Here is an 18,235-nt window from a genome sequence, read left to right on the forward strand (position 1 = left end):
AGCTGTTTAAAAAAAATATTGAGCTGAATATTAATGATCACAAATAATTATAACATGCGTTTATTTGCATAGTACTAAAAAAATGGGTGGATATTGTCTAAAGACGTTTAGAAAATGTCTAAGCACATTACGACTCGATACGAGTCATTATTATTTCCTATTGATACGATAAATGATTAAGGATAGAAGTTTTGTAGAGCATCTGAATATATCGAGTTGTAGGTGTTCCTGAGGACGTAAACACTATCGTTGGGTTTTCCGTTAAAAACGTATGGTCCTTTAAGATTGGTGACCTTCGAATTGGTTGAAACTGATTGTGGTTTTGGTTTCGAGTACGATGGCGCATTGTAACTCGGACGAGAAACTGGCGGCATGACGGGTTGGGATGGTCCGTATCCGAAAGGATCGACAGGCCCGCCTGGATAACCTGAAGCACCGCTCCATTGATAAACTCCCGTCGGCTTACCGTTAGATACAAAGTCTAATGGTAAGTTGATAAACGGATCAGCAACTTGCTGAGGAACTCCCTGAGGCATCATTGGTGGCATAGCTGGTCCTAGAGAAGGAGGCTGGGATACATAACCTAAACCTGGTACAAACATATATGGAGTTGGGGGTAATCTGATGTAGAAGATAGGTGAATTATCGTATTGAAGTGAATTTAGGTTGTCATTCGGGAAGGTCCCACCACTGCCATTCTTCTTCTTGTTCTGTTGACGACGCTTCGAGGGAATGGTCCGAGATAAATCGTCGTCATCGAAATGATCATAATTTACTGAGAAAGTGACGTCATCATCATCGTCCTCCGCATAATCAAGACCTGACGATAAGTAGGATGGGAAGTACCCTCCAAATAGATTAAGAGCCTTGTTTCTTCTATTTGTCGGTTCTGGCGCTGGTGTTGTTCCATCCTTAAATTTATCCTCAAGTTTGCTCTCTCGTTCTGAAGTCGTCTCCTCTGCGGGTATTAAAGCGGCTCTTGATCTTCTCGAGGGTGCGCTTTCAACTTGGTATAATGCGATGATAAGTATGAGCACCGACAACAGGACTGAGTATTCCATCTTGATTTATCTGAAAAGAGAAACAAAGTATTTGAGTTTAAGTCTTTGATAATGGAAACGCAAAACAAATGACATAATTAAAAACATTTGACGAGCGTTTATTACAAACATTTCTCAATATGAAAGCAAAAATAACCTGAAACGCTTTAGGGCTAATGCGTTAGAAGTCATAATATTTTATACCTACACAAGAAATCTTAGCGAGTACTATTTTTCAAAGCTTAACAAGACCAAGATTAATTACAAGGCGGTCGTATGGAGTGTTAATCGATTCACGGGGAACGTGAGTTACAAACAAACCTAAAGATAAACGCATTATTACTGCTAGACATTTTTTATTTCTCGACTCCCGTAGACTGTTTGAAAGGTGATTTGTATCTATTTGTTTTAACTTAATGGATGGTATTTCTACTTTGCGGGATCTTATGGTAATTTTACATGTAGCTATTGAATATGTTTTTTTAAAGAGTTATTTGTTGAAGTCTCTGTGAATGAGTAATGAGCCTCAAGCCAGAGCGGCACTGATCTTTTATTAAATTTAATTGTAAAGTTTAGGAAATGCGTTATTCTGAATTGAGCCATCAAACATTATGACGTTGGCCGTACCTCAGAAATCTCTTATATAATTTCTAATCCTTATTGAATTTTTAGCGCGGAGGAAGGTTTTCCAAATAAAATAGATGAATTAGTACTTTATAATCTGCTTGATATATTTTTAATTGACAAAACACAATAATATGCATATTATAAACTATTCAACTGTACCAAAAGTTTTTATTATTTATTTAACTATAATTAACGAGAACCAATCGAAAGATAACAAATGTCAAATTTTATAAATCAAATATCGATCTTACGGCATTGAAGACAGATGAAAAATAAACTAAGGAATAAATTAGTCTTAATAAAAAAAAGTAAACCGTTATATTTCTTGATCGTTTAATCATCATTATTTATGTATAAAAGGATAATGTTTATCGCGTACCTAATTATCATATATCTCATTACTGACTTAACGTCATCTTAACGCCGATTACAGATCGAACCATTTATACGAATACGATCGTAATTATATTAACTATGAGCAATTGAGACATATTATATTAATCCTTAAAATTATTACCTTAAAGAATAATTTACTTTAGCCAGTTGTCCAATGAACACAAGCAAGGTTTCATGAGAGCAGTATTATAAGGAATTGACGTTTAAGATCCTGAGTTTGTTCTGACAGGACTATTCAACGTTGAGAATGCTAAGACTAGAAATCAATCAATGGGCTATTATAATTATAATACATAATATATAAAGGAATATTTTTTCCAGCACCTTCCCTTTTCCTTTTTCTTCTCACACGTGGGCGAAGCCACGTTCGGAAGCTAGTATTATAAGACTTTCAATCATTAAATAATGGTACGTTCATTGAAATCATTCCTGACACTCACAATTAACAGTGTATTACTATTATTAATATATTAAAGCACCAATTTTTACATTCCATTAATTTCTCAACCAATTTCATACTACTTAACCGCCTTATAGTCAGACACTACGGATTGGAGAGACCTTTCATTAGCTACGAATTCGCTAGACGAATTTACTTTAAGGTTATCATTATACAGTAATATAGTTAATATTGCATTATTATGATTACCGGATGAATAATATATGCATCAATTGCAGTTTAATTAAATAATGATTTGCGCTCTTTGAGGTATAATTCGAAAATTTAACTGTAATTTATACAATTACATACCTATTTAATTTATATTTAAGTAGTTTAACGACACTTGTATGTAATGCTATATATAACCTTTGATATTATAAAACAATTATTACAATTAATAAGATAAAAATATTCTTTCTTTTTTTGAAAATCAACATACGAATGATATATTATGCAATTCGTATTTTTAAGTTAAAAACGTTCCATAAAAGCAAAGTTCTATGAAAATCCTTTCTGCCGTTTAATTTAAATTTCTAATATTAATACGAAAATACTGGATAGTAGGAAAATCTGTTTTGTTTTGCACGTTTATTTAATCTTCATAAGTTTTCTCTTCCTTTATTTTTTTCGTATAAAACGTTAAATGTTTTTGTTCTTATGTTAAAAATATTTTAAGTAACGAAATATTCAGCATTAAGACATAAATAGCACGCATTTAAAAGCATTTCTTTTATACTTGAAATAGACTTTATTTTTAGTTGCAGCGAAATGTAATTCTATTGAAAGAGACCATCACAATTATGAACAAAAAACTAAATAGCTCTCGTTAATCTTATAGTCGAATTAAAATTTTAAAACATGTTTTTGTCAGTAATTGGACCAGTTAAATACATGATTGCACAAATTAGAGGGTAATGTGCTCGAAATACATAAGCATATTATACGATGTTTTTAATTTATTATGAATGTAAAAAAATCACGTCTCACAACAGATAATTTTAACACATCTTGTTTTTTTTTTAATAGTAAACGACGAAAGGAATGTTTACGCTGCCGAACATGTGAAATAAAATCTTAAAGATCTTAAGAACTACAGGTAATAATTGCCATCCATAGCGCTTATATTTTAAACTAGCTCTTCCTATAAGCAATGTCTCTGTTCTCGATAATTCATGGTGGCATTTTATGTTCATTCAAATTAGATGGGTCCATAATATTTGTGAGCAGATTTATCTTGGAGACCAAAACATATTAATATGTCATTTGGCTGACAGTTCGCGAAGTCGGTCTACTTAACTCTGGCCATATAATATAAAAAAAGAACAAAATAAACATTTCACTCGATACATTTCTAAGCATTTGTAAAGTGCAATGACAGAAACCACAAGCCTACGGTTAGCGGTTTTATTATAAAATGTCACTGAAACCGCACATATCGATAGATTAAACATTGCACTCATCCATTAGTTATTATATTATTTAATGTAACCATTCCATCATATGCAATATCATATTCATGATAAATGAAACACACACCGTTGACTGACAAGTAACTATCGCTTACTTAAAAAGTCGCAAGCAAGAACACATCGCGATAAACTAGGAGTTGATGTCCCTGTAATATGACCGGACGATAGGATCTTTTTATAGATAAGTACATTTAAATTATATGCATCTGTCTTAAGGGAAATATGTAGGAGCTATAAGCGAGTTTTTTAATTTTATTAATCAATATAAATGAGAAACAATTTTCTGTTAGATCATTATGAATACATACTTTTGCGGAATTTTCATCCAATTGACATACAAAAAACAAATAACGTAAATCTTTTGCGAATATTAATGAAACTAAATTCAGTTTTAATTAACATTTCCCAATAACGTTTTTAATTAACGCGGTTTTTAAAACTACAAGTATTTAAAAAGGGATATTTACCCCACTTTTTATTTTTATTTGTTGGAGCTCGATATTTCGACATGCTCGAATATCGCTAACAAGCCATTCTTAGATAATGCTCTACCAAATAAAATTAAAAAATATGTTGAATATCCCTTCATTTCTTGGGTTACGAGATACCATTGTGATTGATTTCGTTTTACATTTTAACTGGTGTTCCACAATTTCAAAATCAATATTCTACATATGGTATATGAATAAATCATACTTAAAGTATTAACTTAGGAAGCTACATTATAAAAATTATATACGTAATTAAACATAACTAGGTGAAACGGCGGCTTCACCCACGTAGACTTCAGTCTGTCACCAAAATGTTTCAAGAACACGTATACGGATCGTATCCCCAACATTATGCCCAAAGTTTGAAAAATTAAAATAGCTCTAATTTTTGGGATTTGCTTGGTACAAATTGGAATAAAATCGATTTAGTTTAACAGTAAAAAGTATAACAGACGGACGCACATTTCAACATAATTAATTTTACATTTAAAATATTATAAGTCTATAAGAAAAAAAAAACATAATAATTGTAATATAATTGAAAGGGTATTTTAAATGCATAATTATACTCAAGTTTTCTATAAAGAAAAGCTAATATAAATCGCGTAAAAGGACATATTACAAAATACACAACGTTAATTGGTTTAAAAGGACTTGTAAGAACACTCACGATTGACTTTTTGCTTCATTAATACAATCGAGATAACTTAAATTATGCAAAAGAATGTTGATGATCATTTATTAGCAGTGATAATAATATTAAAAAAAAGAGTTAATTTAATGCATGACAATTATAAAGTACATCCAAATGTATTGATTACAGCAAACATTATCGCCGTTTTAATTTGATGGTATTATGTATACATTGTACACCTATATTGACAGCTTATACAAAGTTTACAGTACAACGTTGTTTAGCATCTAGTTAATTATATGTAACTATACAAATAATACGTTTAGTTCTGAATTACGCCTTAACAAGGTTACGTTAATTTGTAAACAATTTAAGCGATATGGTTGATCGACAAATGTAAAATTGCTCTATTATTGACCTTTATGTATGCAATGATTGCTGGTTGATTGATACGCACGTGGCAGAATATCATACGATTTTGTATGTGTGTATCCATTTATCTATATAAAAAAAAATTGTTTTTTTTTTTTTTTAAATTGTTGTATTCAGCCTGTTTCAAAGTAGAGTTTTGGGAAACTTTGAATCATATAATTTAATTCAACAACTGCATTTTGTAATTAAAAAATAATAATATTCGATTCAGTCCTCAAAAGTGGTCGGAAGCTTTCAATTTATTATTACCTTAATTGTGAGCAACTCAAATTAAGATTAAAAAAAATCTATCTTAGCCGATTATATTACAGTCAATCGTTTATTGTGACATTCTCATCTTAAAATTTGGAATTAGATCTCTGGTAGTTTTTTTTTTATAAAGATGTTTGTGGTAGTTTTGTACGAGTGTCGTCTATGGTATCTAGTAATGACGTTGTATGCGACCATTAAATTAATGTTAAAATAAAAATAAAATGTGTTTATAATGAAGAATTTTTTATAATGCTTATAAAAATGAATGTATGCGGACTTCATAACGAGCTTAGTGGAAATTGAGAGAGAGAAACCACATAGGTTTGCGGTCTACATGCCTAATGATCCCACTAAAATTACCACAAAACGTACATATTATGGAAAAATGTAGGCTGTAATTTTTTATTAGATTTAAAAGCTATCAAATACTCTAAACTCGTGATTAGATTTTTGCGAGAAATCCTAATGATGATGACTCTAACACATAATAATATAGAACCTTATTACACTTAACTATCAAAGCAACCGATTTCACAAACAAGTAAAGAAAAAAGTAGTTATTCATTTGTTTATTTACTGTATAAATAATTTTATATAATATGGAAGCATAAACGCCGGCTAGAATTTTCTACCAATCACCCTAAAAGCTACGAAAACATTCACTGGTGCGGCCAATGAATCAATTACATATTTACTACTAGTTTTCGCCCGCGGATTCGCTCTAGGACTTTTGTCGCGTGTTAGGAAGAAATAGTACCTTCCATGGATTTCAAATTTTCTTCATACCAAATTCGGTTCTGCAGTTCGGCAGTGAAAGAACGACAAACAAACAGAGTAACTTTCAGACTTATAATAGTAACGTATAGATTAAAGAATACAAATATTTATCATTTTCGAGTAGTACAAAAATTGTGCATAATAAAATATTAATAATTCGTATAAAATAATTATACCAAATAACTCGTATCATATTCGTATACTCGTTGATTTTATTTTTCCGATATCATTAGATAATAACATCCGTACATAGAGCTCCCAACCAACTCGTGAATTCGGAGAACTAAAGGGTACGATCGCGGTTACAACCCAAGTATATTTATGGTTAGTTCAACTTCAGCTTTCGTCAGTATATATGTAATATAAGTTTTCAATCATTTTTTTCACACGCAAAACTAATAAGATACATTAAAATTATATTACTAAGAGTATCTAATGTTCCACTATCTGTACCTGCTATATAACACTATCTCTTACAGCTGTGGGTTGGCTGGAAGAAATTTCTTTTAGAAATAAGCCCGCTATTGTGAACAATAATTTCATGTGTAAAATTACCATGTAAAATTTCTTAGTGCATTAAAGAGTATAATATAAAATAGTAATGAATACAATCTAAATTACGAATCTCGTTGATGGCTCTTGTGAAGATCACATGGGTGTTTGTCATATTTGAAGTACTTTATTTGTTGATCAATGAGTTGAGGAGGGCTACATTATTACTAATCTTGGCCTTAGCATTTAAACACGATCAAGCACCACGTTGTATGTGCATCAAGCATCATCTCGGTTAGTGGGGAAGGATGATATCGTAAGAAACTTACATGCATTGGAAGAATTTTCAAGTTGCCGACCTTTTTCTTTTAAGTATGTACCAAACCTTCTTAATAAGAGAGAAGGTCTTTACCAGCAGTTGACTATTTTCAGACTGACTCAACAAATGGTGTTCTTATAACTTAACTGTTACTAACAAAACAACTATATATAGATCTTATTAAATAAAAAATAAAAAAGTAATCAATTATTTATTAGTAAAGCGTCTAACACATTACATAAACACAGATCACTAAACCATTAATAAAAATAAGGCTCAAAAAAAAATATATAGACGCATAACAAGTATTCAAATGACCAATGATTAAATTATTTAACATCTAAATACACGAATATAAGTCTATTTACGTCTAATCACTGTCATCATATAGCTTTTTTTTCACGTTTCGGATTACTAGTAATATAATTGAATAACGTTCTACATAATAAGGGATCGTTGACCCTTTATTGGCAATCGATACAAATATAATGAGATAAGAGCAATTTAATGAACTACGGTTATGTTAATCAAGTAATAAAAAAAAAAACAATTTATAACTGCTATGATGGATGATACGTAGAAAACAGCGTTGAAATTATTAAACGTTTATTTCAAAGTTTTTTTATCTGTATCAGATTAAAAAAGAGGTGTTAATATGATAGAAGTTTCCGTTCGAAAAATGTAACTAATATTGTTAATGCGTGAATGAATTTGATACGGTTTCACGATCTATCCACTCAAGTGATCATCGTGAAATTTTGTGCATATGTTGTGAGGGTTACAATAAACGTCATAGGACAACTGATAGACATCTCCGATCACATGTGGGTGAATCCTCTTTTTTTTTTATTACGCTGGAAAAACGCTTTACGCGCTTCCCCCACGTGATGGAAAGTGGGGGGGGTGTGTGGGACTCCCAGGAGCCCTGAACGCCGAGTGCGCCCAAGTACACCGGGTTTACCCACTAAAAAACCAGCGGTACCCTCTCCGTCTTTCAGCGGACGCCACGGGATCGCTTACGCATGCTACCGTGACGCCCTGACGGTCGGCACGCTTATACGGGCCTTCAACAGCTAGGGGGGATTCCCATGGTACAGGGACTCCCCCTGGTCCCTACGGCGCCTATTGAGGCGGAGGGAGAAGATGCGCGTAGCGCCTTTTCCTTCTCCCCGGTCGTCTTCTGCGGAGCGAGTCAGCGGCGGCATTTTTTTCCCGCTCCCGCTCCGCTGCTTCCTTCTGCGACATGACACTTTCGCAGAAGGAGCGCATCTCCGACCAGCACACCTCGCTACCGAGCATGGTGTTGATAACGCTCGGTAGCGAGAGGTCTCCGCCCATAGTCGCCGCAAGGATGTACCTCTGGGGCCCCCACGCAGCACACTCGTACAGGGTGTGGTACGCCGTGTCCACTGGCGCACCACACTCGTGGCAGGAGGGTGACTCCTCCCGCCGCGCTATCCCGTGCAGGTACTTACCGAAGCATCCGTGTCCGGTAAGTACCTGCGTCATTCTATACGACAGTGTGCCGTGCTTCCTCTCGACCCAGCGACTCAAGTGGGGATGGATCGCCTCCACTGTCGCTAGGCCCGCCGTGGGAGTCCCCAGATCCTCCTGCCATCGGGCGATCAGGGCTTGCTGGGCTAGAGCCCTGATCCGCCCGATCTCCGCCGACCCTGAACGGTCGCCGCGGTCCCTCGCCTCGACCCGGAACCGGTACACTTCCGCGAGCACCTCCGCCTGGAGCTCCCAGGGCGGATCGCCCGCGAGAAGTGTCGCCGCAGTCCACGACACCGTTCGGTACCCTCTGATGCCTCTCACCGCTATGACCCTCTGTGGCTTTCGCAGCAGAGCCCGATTTTTAGCGGTGAGGGCGTCTATCCAGATCGGGGCACCGTACAGCGCCATCGACCTCACTACGCCGGAATAGAGACGCCGGCATAGCGACCCCGGCCCTCCCACATTCGGAAGGAGGCGACCAAGAGCGGCAGCGGCGTTGATGAGCCTTGGGCCGAGATGAACAAAATGCTGCCCGAAGCTCCATCGTCCGTCCAGGATCAGGCCCAGATACTTCATCTGGGCCTGCACCTTGATCACCGTCCCCTGGACGGTGATACTCGCCCCTCGTGGGGGTCCTTTTCGTGGACCGTGAAAGAGGAGGGCCTCCGTTTTGGATATGCAGACCCTCAAGCCCAGCATTCCCATGCGGTCCACGGTGAGAGCCGTTCCGACTTCGGCAAGGCGAGCCGCCTCCCGGAAGTCCCGTCCAATCGCCGTGACGAGAGTGTCGTCAGCATAACACAACACCCCCATCCCGGGAAGGACGGGAGCCCGCTGGGAGAATCCTCTGGTAAGACTAGTTGATAATACAACAGAAATTATAATATATGTAGATACGATACATATACAATACATACAATATATAAATATTTAGAGCTGAGATGGCCCAGTGGTTAGAACGCGTGCATCTTAATCGATGATTTCGGGTTCAAGCCCAGGCAAGCACAACTATATATATGTGCTTAATTTGTGTTTATAATTCATATCGTGCTAGGCGGTGGAGGAATAAATCGCGAGGAAACGATCTGCATTGGAACAGTGGGTAATTTTTTTACTTTTTTTTTCGAAATATTTGGGTGTACCTTATTTTATACGTATCTAGGTACATTACGAGTTAAAAACCCTGGATATTTATCGAAGATTCCAGATTCAAACTTGAGCCAAGCTTCATGACTAGGATGAAAACTTGCCACATACATAAATGTACCAAATTCGCGTTAGAAGCAGCTTGATAGAGGAACTTTGGTTTTACTATCGTACTTCAAACACCATCATTGATATTTGTTTGTAACGAAAAACAAAATTACATTTCAAATTTATCTTGGCAATGTTCAACTATTTACAGGCTATCACCATGCACTATAACATTACACAACATTAAACAATCACATAGTATTATGTCTGATCATAGTAAACATTTCAAAGTTGTAAAATATTTAACGTGGTAATAGCATTAAGTATTAAAAATATAATTTAAACATAATCAATGATTAGACATGAAATTTATAATATTTTTTTAAAACTATTTTAGAAGTGTAAACTTATTTTTAAAATAAATTAACATGCTTATACGAATGATTGGTGTTTAATGAACCACCAATTAAGGAAACCGTGAATTAATAACTTCCTCTATTGAATAATCAAATTTTATATTTTAATTTTCTACAAACGATACCAACCATAACAAAATCGAATAATATAAAAAAATGTACGATTTTCATCAATGTTTCTAGTTGTATGTTTGTTGTACGTAGTTATGATCACTAATAAATAGTGCATTTAATATAAATTAATATTATATGAATTAAATAATAGTTTCGGTTTTGAAGTCCGTTGTGTTGATGTGTGATTGAATGTTAATAATTTAATATTTGTAATTAATTATGAACTGTAGGTCAAACTATTGGAAATGGAATAAATTATATTGGAATAAATAAAATGAAATGAAGTTATAATGAAAGTGTAAAAATATTGGCTACGCAACTTTCGGGAATGGACAGGAATCGCGAGAGTCGCTCAGCTCTTTTAGCTTGCAAAGAATAGGGACGCATTACAAAGAATAGACTCGTACTAACGAATCGTTACTACATATGTACAGTCCGGGTAAGAAAAGGTTTGTCACCTTAAGTTCTATTTTCGTGTGCACTGAGCACATATGAGTGATAATCTACTTAACCGATCTAGAATGACATATTGCGTCGCAATGATTTGATGTTTAGATTCAAAAGAGTAAGACTCGATAAAGGAATTAATTTGAAAACAGACGAAGGTTTTCTTACTCTGAATCTGATATATTGTACATGTATATAATGTAAAAAAAAACCGAAGATATTTGAATAATATATTTACCCTAACAATTTAATCTGAAACTACGTTAATATACCAACGAAAGATTTCAGTTAACCGTTAAGAAATCAATATTAAATAAATCAGTGATTTATCTCTCTTACTTAAGGAAGTTATCCATTTAACTAAAAGCGAATATAGTCAGAAAATATCTACTTCCTGCGGTTTAAACCGAACCATATCTAAACGATATAAAGTTAATTGTAAAAGACATATTTATAGCTGCATTGAGGGAATTAAGTTTGAACCAGAGGTTATCACTTATTTGAAATAGAGAGCTTTTGAATTGCATCGTTCTGTTTAAGATACTAATCTTCAATTATTTTAGGATTTTTGTAAATATGTAAATAAATAAGTAGACGTTTATATGTGACTGAAAAAAAAAACAAAATCAATGAAAAGAAGTTTTAGTACAAAATATAATACAAGTGACTACCCTTAGCCAGTCACCATATGAAATTTAGACAGTCGACGTGATAACAATATAAATATAATTTATTTGGATTAATTAATATGCAAAATATACTGTACAAAGCACATTCTATTAAAATAAATAATTAGATTTTTTTTTTCAAAAGTTTTATTATCTGTGAATCTTTGCTATATCATTGCTTTACTCTTTTGTTGATACTCCTGGCATTAAAGAAGTGAGATGATTGTCTGTGCTGTGTTTTATCATATTTGTTTATAAATGAAGAATACTTGGAACAGTTTGCCTGATTGCTTGACGTTTATAGTTGCCACACCTTGGGGTGTAGCCTATATTTATCAATAAACCGACTATGTTAAGCAAAATAATTATTCAACTCGGTATAGTAGGTCCTATAAACCTTCCAGCTTTATCGAATGAAAATAGATAAAGATCGTTCTAAGTTAAAGATACTATTACGTTTGTCTTCGAATTATATATTTGTGTAACAAATTAAATTTACGATCGTTTTAATTGTATTTTAGTGCATGATTCTTGGAAACTGCTTAATATTTGTAGCGGCAAAATTTAACTCATATTTTTATTAAAACAAACATTTTATTCAATTAAATTAAAATTTTAATTTTGAATATTTAAAAATAATAATATTCATATATTAACATTATAATTAGTGCACTGTAATTTACTTTGCGTCTGTTCAATTTTTCTAAAATATCTTACAAATGATCTACTGGTCATGGACTAACGTGTTTTTATCAATATTAGGTTCTTATTTTCGAAATTTTATAGAGTCATACTGACTTCCTACTGTATGTATGTACTAAAAAAATTAAAATGTACTAACATTCACACAAAATTCCTTTTCTTTACTTCTTTCCTAATTGATGTCACTTAAGTTTACCAATATATATAAAGCACTTCTGCAAAATTAAGCTTAGTTGGCAATGTCACAGTTTTATTAAGTAAATCATATGTAATTAAATACAAACATGCATCGATATGCAATAAGACTTAATTTAATGTCCTCCTGGACTACTTATTACGTTACATGTAACTTAACAAGTTAAATATGTTTTTAGCCTTTTATTGCATTGCATGTCGTGTAATGGAAAGCCTACCTGACGCATTTTATTACTGGAATAAAAGAACCAAGTTCAAGCACCAAGGCTAAATTCAGCGGTGAATTAGTAGATTTGAAACTTAATTTATCTACTTCAATTATATTAAATATTAATTGCGCATAAAAACATGCATCTCTCTCTTACACGTGACATTTGATACAATCTATTCCTGTCTGACACTAAATTATTTACTTATAGTACGAGACAGCTTAGATGTAGTATCGACAAATTCAATAAAACCGATTACAACCGATTTATACAATCAATAGAAATAGCTCTCTATCGCGCCATTTCTCACACACAGTTCAATCCGAAAAAGCTGTGTCGTACGATACTATACTTTTAGGATGGTCACGAGTTTAAACAACGATATTCTTCCAGATTCATTTATTTATATCTAAACATAGCCTCTCATTCTCATTATTTCTAAATTAATAAATAAATATCACCAAACATTGCCGCCGCATTCGATTTTTTGACATTATCTTTCTTACCGGCCAGTATCAGACAATCGGCCAGTATTAATCGTGAACAATTTAAATATTATATTACAACATATTCTAAAAATAGTCAATCGACATATTATTAACTAAATTATTCTAATAAATTATGTTTATAGCTATTATACAATGTGTAAAAATTAACTGTAACAATACTAAATTAAAAAATCAATTATCAAATATATATTCCATTTTTAAATATTGCATCTCATTCAAATCGTAATGTAACTGTTGTGAATAGAAGTCAAAAACATCTATATGCTTTAACGTATGCAATATTTGATTGCAAATACGACTATGCCTATACAAGTAGCGTTCCTACTAAAAGTCGGTCTGTCTTTAACGACTTAGCCTGCTGGTTAAACATAACCGCACATTAACTCACGGCATAAATCTTTCCCTTACGCTGAGACGAATTGGACTATTAACCTAGCAAGCTATTAGCTGAAAGCGGCTTAGAGGCATTCCAGAGACAAGAATACCCGTAAAAATAACGCAACGAAATAATTATGTAATTATTCAGACAATTAAATCTGTTAGAGTAAATATGATGGAATTTTATGACATAATTAAGTCTATATTAGGAAAGAAGACTATTGATTAAGTATAGATGGTACCAGTATTACTGGTTCTTTATTGTGGCCGTTAAATAAGTTTAGCTACTTCTTTTTATACGCACGAAGATTTATGTCATTTTGTTAATTAAGCGCGGTGCGTGAGTTCAATACAAAATATTGCTAGTTAGTTGCGGAATTATAATAATCATCTGGAAATTCTTCTTGTTTGTTGAGTACGAGTTTTGTCGAGTAGAGTGTACACCGGTTTTCATGGGTACGCCACTCTGTGGTCCCGGGTTTGATTCCGGCCGAGTTGATCTAGAAAAAGTTTAGTAGTTTTCTATGTTGTCTTGGGTCTGGGTGATTGTAGTACCGTCGTTACTTCTTATATTCCGTTACTTGTTACCAACATTGGGATCAGAGTAATGTACGTCTAATATTTATTATTTATTAAATTACACAGATAGAGATGAGATGATCCAGTGTACGGGACACTTCAGTCTTCGTCGTCGTCTTAACAGACCTGGGTTCAAATCCGAGGATACATCACACGGTTTTCATTTGGTTGGGTTTCTCGTTTAGGGTACATGTGGACATAGTGACGTGCAACTTCTTTATGTACTGGATCAAGTAAAAGAATACGTTCTAAACTTTCCCTTTAAAAGAAAGGGACTTTGCTAGGCAATATAATATATGCAAATTATTGTGTACATTGTCAGTTATCCTCAATTATAATTAAGCAAATAAATAGACAGATTAATTATTATTGTATACTACAACTATAACGAATGCTGTAGTGTGCATATGTTTTGATAAATGAAACTTTAACTTCAACTAAAAAATATCAAACAAATAAACAATTGATAAAACCAAATTACATGTAAACGAATCAGTTCAGAAACGTACATTTACATTTAAAAATACCGCTATTTATATAATTAAACAAATTCCTTATATTTTAAAACAGCTCATGCATATAAATGCAAATTGCATTAAAGAAATTATGTTAAATAAACATATTGAAAGTTATTAATTGCTTATTTCAAGCCCACGCTTGAATCACTTATATTCTCATTAATATGAAATATAGCTCAGCTCAAGTATAATTTGTTAAAGGTAACGTTTATAAGTACCTCTCATCGAAGCCAGCCGTATATTATGATATTACAAAGCATGTCCCTTACTATCCTTTCTCATAATTCAAAAATAAGAACTGCGAGGTTGAAATACACGAAGGCTTAAACGAGTTTGGACAACTCCAATGTGGAATATAAATATTATGAAATTAAAAAGAAATGTAGAACCCAAATGAATAATAGCATTGTGTTGATATAACCGCGTGATGGAATATGTACCAAATCTTCTCCTTAAGGAGAGCCCAGCTGTGAGAAATTTACAGGTTGTTTGTTGTTGTTGTCGTTGATAACATAATAAAGAATGTGATTCATAAGTACAAAGAGTAATATGAGAGATGAGAATGATAGCACCTCAATAAATCATCATCGGTCTGAATTTAACAGCAATTGAAGTTGGGATGCTCTGCAAGAAGTCTAATGGACTTCTAATTATGTACAGTTACGTAATATGCGTAAAATCAGCTGTTACCTTCGCTCTAAATCTCACGTTTCAAAAAAAGGAATAGGTGTTGCTTTTGTTACTCTTGATTTAAGAGCGTTTTTCGAAGAATGATGCTCTATATTTTAAATTTTCAATTTATATGTTATCGTACAACCGAGTTAAAGAAACATGATACATGAGTAAAATAGCAAAATTATCGGTATAGGTATCCTATAAGAAGAAACTCGAAATTCGTCGCAGAACAAGCGAGTGAAATGTGATATGCGATATTGACTACAATTATAGTAAAATTGATAGAATACACGTATCGGAATGGCGTGTGACCGTAATTCGAGTGAGATACGAAGTGATTTCTTACAGAATTTAATATCTCAACTGCTAGTTTGAAAACTATTTAGCTAATTTTTGAAGAGAATCGATTATTTGACCGGTATTAATTCACTCTCAAATCTTTTTTATATATCAATAAACATGTTGGAACCAAACAAATAGGTTGACAATATTCATGAAATAGCAATTATAAAACTTTTTTACATCTGATAAGTGGATGGTACCTATCCAGACGGGCTTGCACAGAGCCCTACCACCAAGGAAATATACATATAAATATACGTATTAATATTTCACCATATTTTAACTATGGGTTATTTTAGAATTATTTCATAATTAAATTTGTATGTACCCTATTAAATAGAAGTACCAGACAATAAAATTATCATACGAATAGATGTAAATTTACGGAATATGATATTTTTACAAACAAAAATAACCGTGATTCATGTATTTGTAACAAGATAGCTCAGCAGATACGAGATCGTATTGTATCATACTCTGCAATGTATTTTACCGTTATGCGTTATGTTTATAATAGTGATGAATATTTCGTTTCTGAAATTGAAACCGTAGTAGAGGTTGAGTGGCAAAAACAGTTGCAGACCTGATGCACTGCGGTGTAGGTGGAATGCAGCCACTAGCACATTTCAATAGCCTTGACTTAAGATAGCATACAGTGATGAGCAGCAGCGTTTTGAAATTTCATTTTCATTTCACATTTTTAACTGAAGAATTATTAATATTAATAATATGAATTAAAAATGGTTACTGTATAAATGTTGACCGCGTGGAATAGTGGAAAAAATGCAAGCAGCGTTTCATCGTTGAATCGCAATAAAATAAATTATTAATTAATTATTAACTTCTGGAATACAAATCTTTATTTTATGGCCAAGAGAAATGGCAGTAATCATATTGTAGTGATCTAATCACATACAGTGAACTTTTTTCACATATATTTAGGCCGGCAAAGCACCTGCACATACCCCGGGTATTGCAGATGTCAATGTGCGGTGACTCCTGCTCGTTTGGCCCCTAAACCGTAAAAATAACAAGGAAACGACAACCTTACTCGTTGGTGAGGCTGCTTACAAGTCTGTTAAGGTAGGTATCGTCCACATCCTATAAATAAATCAATGTATACCGATACTAGCGACCCAACCCGGCTTCGCGCGGATGCAACGCTGATACTAAATAAACTACAACATTTGTTTATTTTTCGACATAACATTAGAAACTACTAAACTAATCAGTGTTTCTTTACTATATTGTCCATATATTATATACAAAAACCTTCCTCTCGAATCTCTCTATCCATTAAAAAAACCCTCATAAAAATCAGTTATGAAATAAAATATAAGCATACATTGGGACAGACAGCGGTAAGCGACATTGTTTTATACTATGTAATGATGATATATGAAGAAAGTAAATCGCTCCGCTTGTCATGGACACAAGCGGAGCGATTTATTTAGCCCTAGCCCTTAAACCGCATAGCCTGGGCCACCTAGCAGCAATATCACGGATATAAATTCAAGCAGTCAGCACTTGAATCAACATATTAATGCACAAACTCCAGCAGCTGCCGAGTGCGATAAAATACTTTAACTTGTTTATTTGTTATTAGCGATACAGGCTTGAGGCGCCGTCGACATTTCTAGTCAAGTCTTTCTATAGAATTTATATGACAAACATTGAACTTTTAATTCATTAAAATTAATTCAGATCATTCTGATGAGGCGCTTGGTTAAGTGTAAGATTTTTATTGTGTTGGAAAAAAGTTAAAGCGTCATAAATTATTTATAACATACATAAATACCAGTGTTTTTGTTAAATTGGGTACATCGGAAGATGCATGAGCTGACAGCTACCTCGGTTTATTATAATGGGATAATGGTTCTAGTAATTTTACATTTTAATTCTTATAAATTTACATTTTAATTATTAACATACTTTGTATGTGAAGCTCTGGTTCCAAAACAAAATACAGTCGGACCTCGTGGAATATTATAGTCAAGCAACAAAAGAGCGGTCAGAAGAGCTGTCAATTTAATTTTACTAATGATTGTCGAATCAACCAAGAGACGCGTCTATTTGTATTTGCTTTTGTTGCTATTTGTATTTGCTTTTTTTTCGATCTGAGATATAAAGCAACATATTCTTAAATAACTTAAGAAATTAGTTCATAGATATTAAAATGAAGAAACATGTATTGTTTAGACTACATATATTTCTCAAATAAAAGTATATTGAAATCTACTACATTTTCCTAACATTTTCTAGTTTATAATACAATCTAAAAAGACCATCTAACGGCTCTAGGAGTAAATAAGGTGAAAGGAACTTAGGAGGTTTTATTTTTAATTAAAGAAAACAACTACTATGATTAAATTTTCATCTTAAATTTGATTTTCGTAATAGGTATAGCACAATAGTTTTTTT

The 18,235-nt window shown here is 33.4% G+C and overlaps 1 protein-coding gene across 1 annotated transcript in view; it reads right to left on the minus strand.

Annotated features, from left to right (window-relative positions):
* Positions 1-18,235, minus strand: part of LOC124530105 — a 102,818-nt gene continuing 84,583 nt past the window's right edge. Inside the window, exon 4 of the mRNA XM_047104105.1 lies at positions 1-1,071. Coding sequence (XP_046960061.1) covers positions 177-1,061 — 885 coding nt within the window. The 5' untranslated portion in view covers positions 1,062-1,071 and the 3' untranslated portion in view covers positions 1-176. The remainder of the gene's footprint in view (positions 1,072-18,235) is intronic.

The sequence above is a fragment of the Vanessa cardui genome, chromosome 5 (genome assembly GCF_905220365.1).
Source record: "Vanessa cardui chromosome 5, ilVanCard2.1, whole genome shotgun sequence".
In the NCBI taxonomy this organism is placed as follows: Eukaryota; Metazoa; Arthropoda; class Insecta; order Lepidoptera; family Nymphalidae; genus Vanessa; species Vanessa cardui.